We start from the raw sequence: 11,112 nt of genomic DNA, 5'->3' as shown, positions 1-11,112 counted from the left end.
ACAAAATATCAGAGGGCCATATGGACCAGCTGGAAGATTTCAGGAGCTTCTCGTGGAAAATCTGTCAGGAATCCTGCAATAAAGCCTTGAAGAAATCCACTCTGTCCCTCTCCAAATCTCAGCAGCTTGCAGGAGACAGGAGATATTTTAGGGTTTGGCATGGATGAGATTTTGAGAGAAGGGAAAAAAAAAAAAAAGTAGTGCCTGAGCTGCTATTTCTGAACCTGTCAGGGGATGCTGCTGGAGATAAATCCCAATGTGGGCTGGCTCTGGAATGGAACAGCATCTCCTCAGGATTGGAGCCCTCCAGATGGGCCCCAATAAACTTGGATTTACCACAAAAAAACTCATTAAATCTATCCTGGCTTGGGGAAAATAAAATATTTTGCAATATTTTGCACTGGCGTGGAGGGAGCTTTGTTTTCGTCCTGCTGGGTGCCACAAGGAAGCTGACGGAGCCAAACCTCGCCCTTCCTTGGAGATTTTCTGGCTGATTGCCACCTCTGCTCCAAATTAGTTTCGTGCTCTGCCTATTGGGAAAGACAAAATTCCCTTACTCATGCAGGGCCGCAGAGGGACAATGTTTATAAGTCCAGCTTGGAGGTGTTGGAAAAACTGACATCACTTCAGGAACCTGGCGCGTTTTCCCGGTGAGAGGAGGGCTGGAGGTTGGGCATGTCAGAAGCCCAAAATATTGCATGGGAGATGGGAATCTGGGTGAGTTGGAGAGAAGGAGAAAGGGGATAAAGCAGATGGGGAGCAGCAAGGGTGCTGGCAGAGGATTTGGGGCAGCTCCTGCAGCTCCGAGGGTCACGGGAGAGGATCCAGCTCGACTTTTCCTGGGATTGTGCCTCTGTTTCTGCGACTCGATGGCAGAAAGGCAACAGTGGGAGGGAAAAGCAACAGCAATCCCCGAGAAGGTGGGAAAGGTTCTGATTTTATTCATGGATATTGGATGAAACGTGACTTAAGCGATTTAAAAAAAAAAAAAAAAGGAGGAATAAAGAGCACAATCTGGGAATCCAATGGAATAATCCTGTTTGGCATTTCACAAATTTTCTTTTTCTGAAGTCTTAATGAGTTGTGATCATTGATCAGCCAGCCCCTCCTTCTCCATGCTTTAATTAGTTTGTGTTTTTCTCCCTGACTTTTTTTTTAATGAATTTGTGAAAAAATTCCCAGCTTGTTCCATGCCATGGGAGTGGGTGTTACTTCTATTTTTTAACTTACATGGACATTTTCCTTTGATCTGTGGAATTTATTTTTTAATAAGATAACATTTTCTCCTCATAAAAAATATGTCAGAAATATTTCTGATTTTGAACTTAAAAAGGAGACAGAAAATGATGCCTGGCCCCCTATGAAAAGCAGTGGAAGGATTCTGCTCTTCTGATCTCACTGTCTTGACAATCCTGTGAGACATTTGGGAGAAGTTTCCATCCCAAATTCAATTTTAAATTTAAATTCCCTCCATTTCCATATGTGCAAGGACACGATCTTGGAGGACGCAGCCTGCACCGAGACCTGGAAAAAGAAAACCTTATTCTTTTGCAGGGAAAATTGCTTTGTTTTCATGTTTTGCTTTTCCCCCACTTCTCCAGAATTAGAAACCGTTGCAGAGTTCACGTCAGCTGGAGCAGCTGCGTTGTGAAACAACCAGGAAAAGGAGAAGTTGTGGAGAAAAACACACCCCCCTCCCGATTTCCAAAAAAAAAAAAAACACCCTTCTCCATACAAGCCCGGACACGCTGCTCCCAATTATCCATCATCTGACACAGCAGCCTCTGGTTATTATCTCTGGATCAAAGCAGGCACTGCAGAGGTATAAAACCTGCCCTGCCCGAGCCCTGCTTATTTTGGAGGCTCCCAGACCTCTAAAGGATGAAGCTTTTCCTCCTGGTCGTGCTCGGCATCGCCCTGTGCATGGAAAGTGGTGAGTCCCGAAAGGATTGGGGAACCATCCCAAAGCTGGGGCATGGCTTTGGTATTCCAAGATTTTGCAGTGTGGATGGTGAAGCTGAGGGGTCAGGAAAGAGTTATTCCAGGAGAAAGGGGACAGGGGGTTTAACCCCACAGGAAACTGGAGGGGTGATGAGGAGTGGGGGTGAGATTCCCACCTCAGATGATTCCTGCAGACCCAGCCCAGCCCCTGGGATGGCTCAGGGGCAGCTGAGAGCTCCATGGGAATAGGGATATCCATGAGGGATATCCAGGGCAGTATGTGCAGTAAATCTCTGGATTTGGCACTAAAGCCTGATTTTTTAATTTTTTTTTTTTTAATTGGTTGCACCTCAAACCATCATTTCCTAAATTGATGAGATGGTTGAGCCACAAGAAGGTGCAATTCTGGCTCCCAGCCCTTCCTTGTTGCTTCCAGGTGCAACTTTGCTGATCACAGAATCCCTAAGGTTGGAAAAGACCTCTAAGATCGCGGAGTCTGATCTATTAGGAAAAAATTCCATCATGGAAAGGGTGGTTGAGCATCCAGGCTGCCCAGGGAAGTGTTGGGATTGCATCCATGGAAGTGTTCAGAAAATCCGTGGATGTGGTGCTCAGGGCCAGGGTTTAGTGCTGAACCTGGACTGGAGGTCTTTCCCAGCCTTAATGATTCCATGATTCCCAGCTGATCCCAGGTTTGGGATGGAGATGCAGAGTCCCATTCTTGTTCTGATAATTGTCTGGGGGATATTTTGGGAGAGCACTGGGAAGCTGCACCTCAATTTTCCTGGCTGGACTCTGCCGAGGACCACACCTTGTGCTCTGTGTCAGGCAGGGAACAGAAGGTGCAGCCTGGAATATCCCTCTGTTTTAGAGGAATGGTTGATTTCCTCAGCTAGGGGGGCTTTTGCCTCTTTGTAAACTGAATTTTTCCCTGTAGGATTTAACCTGCAAATTCCCGGCCACTCTGGTCCTGGACTAACAGATCTTTTTGGCTCCCACATAATTTGAGGAGGGAAATGCTCCTATTGATTGATTTCACAGGCTTGAAACTTGGAATTGTGCTCAAGCTCAGGATGTTAAGGCAAATAAAAGGATCTTTTCCTGCAGCTTTACTCCCATTGTTTTTTTTTAAAGATCAAGGAATGAGACAGCAAATTCCTTGAGGAATGTTTTCTCTTCAGTTAGAGCAGAGGTCTTAGTGAGTGTGGAGACATCCCAAGGCAGCCTGGATTAACTCAAGGTTTGCATCTGGAAGAAATAAAATTTCCTTCCCCTCTCAGCCCTTGTTGCAACAGATACCTCAAGAAATAAAATTAGAGTGTTTTTCTGTAGCTTGACCAAAATTGTCCTCCCTGACTTCAGGGTGTGCCAGTTTAGGAGCCAATCCCAGAGTTCTGGATTAATTGGTGAGTCAGAAATCTCTGGAGCACAGAGAGAGGTGGAAAAATTCATCCTTGAATGGTGCTTCCCCCTTCTCCTGCCAAGGAGGCTCCCAGGGCAACTGGAATTTGAAATTAGGAGCTTTGGGAGGTTGGGATGAAACAGGATTTGGGTGTGTAACCAGCTCCACTGTTTCCTGCACTGATTCAGGAAGTTTTCCTGGGAATGGGCTTGGATTAAAGATGCTGCGTTTATTAAGGATTAAAGTGAGCTCCGTGTCTGGAAAATCCAGTTTGGGAACTGAGTGTTTCTGTGAGGAAAGGGTGGTTCCCAGCGGGGTGGAGGTGAAATATCCCATATTATATTCCATACAATAGAATTTTGCATGAGAAAAGAGAACGAAACCAAACACTTTGGACAGGGACAATTTAAAGGAAGGTCCCAGACTTGAAAAAATAAATTTGTGCCTGAAAGGTCAGGACAAGGCAAGAGCCAGGTAGGACAAATGGAGCTGGGGATGGGAGATGGGAACGACCATGATAGGAAGCAAATGGAAAAAGTCTGGATATGAAGTCAAAGAGAGTTGGGTGCCAAGTCTGAGGCTTTTGGAATGACCATGGGAATGGTGGGAGGTGGGATCTGAGTTGTCTGGTGGCCTCTGCTCAGTGCCAGTCAGTGAGGGACAACAGAGGAAGAGTAGGGAACGTGAGGGCTGTGTGCCACAAGAGGAAAGGCCATGGGAAAGAAGGGGATGCTGGCTGGAGTGGGAGAAGAAGGCAGAGTTTCCACACAGGCGGAGGAAGAACAGGGAGCTAAAAGCAAAACAGTGATCCTGCGGTCATGGGCTGAGCTGGAGCCAAATCTGGGCCAGCAGGACACTCAAGGAGCCTGTTTGGGCCAGGAGGACTTGTCCAAGGTCAAATGAGGGCAGTGGTGAGGTTGGGACATCACTGACAAAGGCACAAAGAAACCTGGGTGAGGAGCGAGGAAGATGAAGAGCAAGGAAGGCAAAGCTAAAGGACAAAGCTGCTGCAAGAATTAGCGCGGCATTAACTTCCAGTAGCCAGGGATATTCTTGAAATGAGGATGAGTCTAATCCCTGGAGGGTGACATTGCAGCTAGATAAACAGATGAGGAGGAAATTCCCCTTATCATGCAAAGAATCCTTCCCCAAGGACCTCTTTGCTCTCAATGATGCTTCAGCCTCGTGGAGTGCCAGCTGTTCTCATTCACTGATTTCAGCAAAGCACTTTGCAGATGTTGAGTGTTCCAGATGTGCACGTTTTGGGGAGCAAGGAAGTTATTCCCCATGGATGGCTGGGAAAAGGAATCTGCTGCAGCCAAGGCAGGGATTTGCTGAGCCCGGACTTCTGCAGATCCAAGATTTTCCTCCTGGCACAGGAGAGCTCTGAAAATCAACCCAAATCATAGAAAGGTTTGGGTTGGAAGGGACCTTAAAAACCATCTCATTTTAGTGTTTGATATTCAGAGCAAGTCCTGGACAGTTGCTGCCTTTGAATGTTTGTCTTTTTTGTCTTTTTATTTTTAATTCTTTTTTTTTGTTTGTTTGTTTTTTTTGGTTTTTTTTGTTTGTTTGCACAGCACATGTCCACACCCTGTTTAAGACACAGTTTAGACAGTGACAGTAATCCTAACTCAAATTTTTCCGGGGTTTTGCTGGATGACCTGAGTGAAAGAACCATTCTGATGTCCACATGGAATAAATCCTGGAATGGTTTGGGTTGGAAGGGACCTCAAAGATCATCCAGTTCCACCCCCCTGCCATGGGCAGGGACGCCTTCCACTATCCCAGGTTGCTCCAAGCCTCATCCAGCCTGACCTTGGACACTTCCAGGGATGGGCCAGCCACAGATTCCCTGGTCCAGTGTCTCCATACAAGAACCAGTGGCCAGAAACTGAGGCTTGGAGTGGCCAGGTTGGAAAGAAAACCCAAGAGCTTCACACTACAAGTGGTGGGAGATTGGGCTGCTCTTCTCAAAAACACAGTGGAGATGACAGATGTTTTAATGGATTCAAGGAAGAGTCAGCCAAACATCCAGAGGGAAGATCCCTGAAGGTCCCTAAATGAACAAACCACAGCTGTGGCAGCAATTTGAGCTTAATCTGGCTCCTGGAGAGTCCTTGAGGTCAAGTTTAACCTATGCAGGAATTTTTTGCCTGTTGCCACGGGGCTTGATAGATCCTCCATCCATCCACCCTCAGTTTTGTGCTCCTGAGGATATTCCCAGAGGTGCCTAATGGATGCTTTTGTGCTTCTTTTGCAGCTTTCTCCCTGACCTGCTTCACGTGCAAGGATGCAACCTCCAACCTCCATTGTCTCAGCACCACCACATGCTCGGAGCACGAGAAGTATTGTCTGACAACCTATTCCACCTCAGGAACTGGTGAGTGTGGAGCTTTCCCAAGGCCCTGAGGACAAGGTGGGGCTCAGATGGGGCTGACAGCTCATCCACCTCCCACCAGGCAGTGCAATGGAGGACTTATTGAGGATTTTAGCATGCAGAGAACAAATCTTGGGAAGGTGGGAAGTTGGCCCGGGTCTGGTGCAACGTATCGTAAAAATACTTCTGATTAAACTCAAAATTAAAATACTACTGATTAAACACTCTCAGGACAGGGAGATGCTGGAATAAAAATAATTATTTTTATTATCTCTGCACAAACTCCTTGTCTCAACTCCAAGCTCAAGTTTATGCCCATGAGGTGGTGGAAATGGAAAGTGCCAGGTGCTGTGGAAGGAGCAATCCCAAGGCACGGTGCCAAAGTCTTGCAATCTCACATTGTACAAATAAGTCCCAAATTCTTGCCCTCAGCTGGCCCCGAAACCAGCAAAGGATTTGTAAGGCCTGGAGAGGGTGTCCATAGGTCACACATACACAAATAATGATGGAATGTGACGAAACCCAAGGGAAAACCCAACGGCATCGAGGGCAGAATAACAAATTCCCCACGGGATTGCACGGCCAGGCTATGACTGAAACCTGCCAAAAAAAAAACCCAAAAAAAAATTAAAAAAAAATTGAGATGAAAAACTGAACTTTTCCTGCTGTTTTCTCTCCCTCTCACTCCAGGCAGTGACCGGAGCCAGCGAATCACCAAGAAATGTTCTGCATTTTGCCCAACAATTGACCTGAACATCGGCATAGCTGGAGTCGCCACCAGCTGCTGCGAGAGCTCCTTGTGCAACATGAGTGGGGCCAGCAGCGTGAAAACCAGTTCCACCCTCCTCACCCTGGGGGTCCTGGCCAGTCTCGCCTGCATCCTCAGGATGGGTTTTTGAGGGGTTTTTTTTTGGGGGGGGGGGGAAAATGAGCTGCTTGGCTTTGCATGGCATGGTTCAAGCTGCGGTCCATCAGGTGGGAATGCTGCCCTGTGCCTCCTACCTGGAAGGTCACCTCCCATCAGGAGGTTTTTTTTTTTTTTGCTCTTTCCACGCTCTGATGACAACACAAAATGATGTTTAGAAGAAAAAGGGGTAAAATGGAGCCCTGCAGGTGCAGAATGCCCCATGTGGCCACTATCTCTCCTACTCCTGGCATTTATAACTCCATGCAATTTTTGCCTTTCATTTAATCCCCGCCAGTCTCTTGTGCCAATTTTTTTTCCCCCCGTTTTCCACCCTGTATCATTTTGCTCCGAGAAAGCCTTTAATATTCCAGTTGTTAAACAGAAACTGGGCACAATAAAGTGTTATTTTATTCTATTGTGTGGCTGCGTGGTGTGGCACACTGGGCGTAGCTGCTGGATGTATCCATGTTTTGGGATAAAAGCAGAGGCGTTTTCGCCTGCAAGTTAAATGGGAATAATGCTGAAATATATTAAAATTACTCTGCATTCACTTCAGGAAGCCTCTCCCCAGATTTTATTTTTTCTGCACTGGCAGAAATGGCATTTTTGTGACTCCATTTTGGAATAAACTGAATTCTATTTAACTTCCTTTCAATTCCTCTCCTGGGTCAGCTGCTTGGAAGGAAATGGCTCTTGAGCTCTCCTGGAAACAGAGGGGACAAGGCAGGGAAGGGATCTGGAGCATTTTCATTAAACTGGTTTAAGATCTCCCAGTGGAAGTTCCTTTAGAAGCGTTAGGATTATTTAGAAAAGGGAAAAAAGCATCTTGCACCATGCTTAAAGGAAAATTGTAGGAAAAGACAGATGGTTTCTGGAAAGAAACCTGGAATTTTTCAGACTCATCCGTGAAAAAATATTCACACTGCAAATAAACCTTTTATGTTTGCTCATCAAGTTAAAATTGAAGGGATTCATTACCCTGCTCTGACCTTCCTTGTGGATAATCTTAAGAATGAGAGGTTTGCTCTCTCTGAGCCTTCCAGGGAGGCTGAACTGCTTTCTCCTGGGAGGAAGGAGCTCTCCACAGGGATCATCCCCAGGGAGATCTCCCAAGGAAACCAGTTGGGTGCAGCTCACCCAGCTGGTTTTCTCTCTGTAGGCTCCTTGCACAGCTCCATGTACTGCTCATTCTGACGGGCATTTTCTGGGATTAGAGGAACAACAACGCTCAAGAACAGCCACACCTTTGTTCTTTACAGCAGCTGTGCAGAGGAAACCTGGGCTTGTGGCTCCAGCTCATCCCCATCTGCTCCTACCCCTTCCTGTTCACCTTCTTCCCATCCATGTCCAACCCCAGCTCTGCATTCCCTGGTGATTTTCTCTCCCAGATTTCCTCGTTGGCTTCTTCCTCCAGTCTTACTCTGGGTTTTTCCAACCAACCTCTATTTCCTTGCTTCAACTCATTGTTTCTTCCTTGGTGTAAATGCAAGATTGGCCAAGGATACTTTGATTTTGGCCACAAGTCTCCCCATTCTCCCCACAGATTTTATTACTTATCCCAGCTCCCAACTGAGCTGGCTCCATCCATCTGCTTGATTTATTCTCCTCACCCTGCATCCCTTCCTGCCAAATTTAGGGATAGTCAAGTGACACAGATCCAAAAACCCCAAACAAGCCAATTCTGTGACCTTGGCTGGCCATATTCTGCCCCACATCCCGCTCCTAACATGGTGACAACTGAACTATTTGGAATAATCTTCATCCCGTGCCATCTCCACAAGTTCAGGATTCCTTAGGAACAATGGCTGGCACAGGGAAAGGCCAAGATGGGGCTGGCACGGCCTCAGGTCTTGTTCTGCTAAGCTTGGGAGTCCAGACCTGCCCTTGGCAGCCAGGTTTAAAATTAAGGTCATGTCTTGAGCTGCCTGAGCTTGGCAGGTGCCTCTGTTTTGGGATGGGAAGGATCCTGGCATGGCGGAAGCATGGGGGACACCCCCTGGAGCTGTTGCATGGAGAAGTTATAAACAGCTCTGGGAATCCAGAAGTGCCATCCCTAAGGGAGCAGCTCCATCCTGGCTGCCTCCTTCTTGCCTAATTTCCCCCTGACCCCACAGGTTCTTCCCTAGCGCCCAAATAAAACGTGTCCATGTGCTCCAAAGCTGACCCATGTCCCAAAGCCCTTATCTGGAGGCGGGAGCAGCAACTTCCCTGAGGCACAGGCGGTCCTAAAAACACGAGAGCTCCTGTGGTGAACCCTCCCCCTGGATTGTTGTGTAAGAGGAGACTCTGCCAGCCTTCCTGAGAAATCCTGATTGGCACCTCCCACGCGGGTGCTGCTCCCTAATTCCAAATCTTTCCATCACCCCGGGTTTCTGGTGCCTCCCATGGCGGCACACTCCTCACATGGCAGCGTTGAGCTGCCCCACTAGCAGAGACATCTGTGATGCCTGAAGGGCTTTTGGGAAGGAGATGGGAGCCTCATTCCAGTAGCTGGGATGGATCCAGTAGCTGGGATGGATCCTGCCTCTCTCTCCTTGTGGATTATGTAAAAGTCATTTTTCAGGGCTCTGAATCACTGCACCAGGACCTGGATCAGCCAAGGAGGCCTTTCCCTGCCTGAATGAGGCATCTGCAGAAGGTGCTTTAACTTTGGCCCTTCTTTTTCCTCTCTAGGGTCTTTCCCACCATTGGTTTTGAAGGATATGTGCTGCCTGCTGCTCTCCTTGAATAATTCCCCAGCCTTTTCCCCCACAACATGAAATTTCTCCCCCTTTTCCCTATTTATTTGCCTGGATCCAACACAGTGCCTCAGTGCCAAAGCAAGAGACAGGATGGATGCAAGAGGTCAAAGCACCCTCAGTGGGTCTAAAAATCTTGTGGAAGCCATGGAAAGGGACAAAAGCAACCCTTTTCCCAAAGCTGACTGCTGCTTTCTTGTCACGGATCCAACCCATGGCTCCAATTTGAGTCCACTGCCAACTCATGGCTCCAATTTGATCCACTTTAATTTTCCTGTATGGATAATAAGATTACTGCAGAGAAGTGACTCAGCTTCCTTGGGGATTTTTTTTCCCCCAGTCTTCCTCAATTTAGTCCTCACTTGGTGTCCCTGCTCCAGGCCCTTCTCCAGGCTGTGATCCCAGGCTGCAGGAGACACCCTCTCCATGCTGGATCCCTGAGTGATGCCTCTGAGTGCTTTTGAGTTTTGTAATCTGCCCTGTTGGGAAATAAATCTCTTTTCCATACTCTCCATGCACCGGGAAGAGGCAATGCTCCAGCATTCCAAGGTACCTCAGAACCACAGTACTAAGGAAGACATTCATGTCCTGGAGACAGCTCCCAGAAAACTCAGAAAATTTCCCATTTCCCACCCAAATTTCTCTACTTAGTACATAATTTTTGGATGTGCTGGGAATTTTTCAGCCTCACTGCTCCTTCAAAGTCCAAGTCCAAGTCCAAGTCCAAGTCCAAGTCCAAGTCAAAGTCAAAGTCAAAGTCAAAGTCAAAGCTGACTTGTGCTGATCCTATTCCCAGAAGATTCATGTGGGAATAAAGTGGATGTTGGAAAAGTCAACAAAGCCAGGCTGGATGGGGCTTGGAGCAGCCTGGGATAGTGGGAGGCGTCCCTGTGATTTTTAAGGTCCAAGATGTTTTTTTTTTTTCCCCTTCCTACCAACCTAGTCTATGATTCTATGGAAATCAACAGAAGCAGGGATATGGAAGGGGGAAGGAATAAACACAAGTTTATGGGATAAATAAGACCAAAAATAAGGGGAAAAAAAAGGTTCTTTCAGCCTCACTGCAAAATGCCAGCAAGGAGCCACACCCACTAATGAGGGAGAAAAACCTGTTTACAAAACACTGGGGCAAGGACCAAGTTGTCCTGGGTGAAGCACAAGGCTCAATTTGATCATCACCACTGACCTCACCAACCTCCAAAACCCAGGGAATGTCTGTTTGGACACGGGGCTTGAACAACTCTGGAATTCACCACCTGATGACGTCATTCCAGGATCAGGAGGGCCTGAAAAAAAGTATCAGAAAATCACATGGATCTGTAAATCATCTAGGGTTGGAATGATTCATGTTAGAAACAAAAATGCCCTGCTGATGGCTTCGTGCAGGGAATTGCCAGTTAAGTTATTCCATAATTGCCAGAAAAAGCGGGGTTTGACAGTATTTTCTTTCTTCTGTCCAGGACTAATCTTGTTTTAGAAGAAGCTCTGTGGACTTGGCAGCTCAAGCTCTTACAAGATGCCTCTTGAATGAGGGTCTCTATCCCAGACTGTCGTGAACAGATTTTAAGGAATTCAGAGGAGAGGAATAACACAGAGGAATAAAAGCAAAAGGGTTGATTTAAGAGGAGAGATTGAAAAAATGACACTTTGAGGGATGGCTCTTTCCAGAGCAGAGCTGCAATTCCAGGGTGCCAATTTGTGGGCTTGGAAATGGAAGCCTGATTTCATGAAACTGTTGGGCGTG

The 11,112-nt window shown here is 47.0% G+C and overlaps 1 protein-coding gene across 2 annotated transcripts; it reads left to right on the top strand.

Annotated features, from left to right (window-relative positions):
* Positions 1–523: 523 nt before the first annotated feature.
* Positions 524–7,045, top strand: LOC136555691 (lymphocyte antigen 6E-like). Of its 2 annotated transcripts, none has more exons than XM_066548609.1 (4): positions 524–650; positions 1,602–1,933; positions 5,607–5,726; positions 6,414–7,045. In XM_066548609.1, the coding sequence occupies exons 2-4, from the start codon at positions 1,882–1,884 to the stop codon at positions 6,620–6,622; spliced, it is 381 nt and encodes a 126-aa protein (XP_066404706.1). In that variant the 5' UTR covers positions 524–650; positions 1,602–1,881; the 3' UTR covers positions 6,623–7,045. The 2 variants fall into 2 exon arrangements, with proteins under 2 accessions (XP_066404706.1, XP_066404713.1); XM_066548616.1 differs by having other exon boundaries at positions 559–717.
* The last annotated feature ends 4,067 nt before the right edge of the window (positions 7,046–11,112 follow it).

This window comes from Molothrus aeneus, chromosome 1, assembly GCF_037042795.1.
Source record: "Molothrus aeneus isolate 106 chromosome 1, BPBGC_Maene_1.0, whole genome shotgun sequence".
Lineage (NCBI taxonomy): Eukaryota > Metazoa > Chordata > Aves > Passeriformes > Icteridae > Molothrus > Molothrus aeneus.
This window is presented reverse-complemented; position numbering and strand designations above follow the sequence as displayed.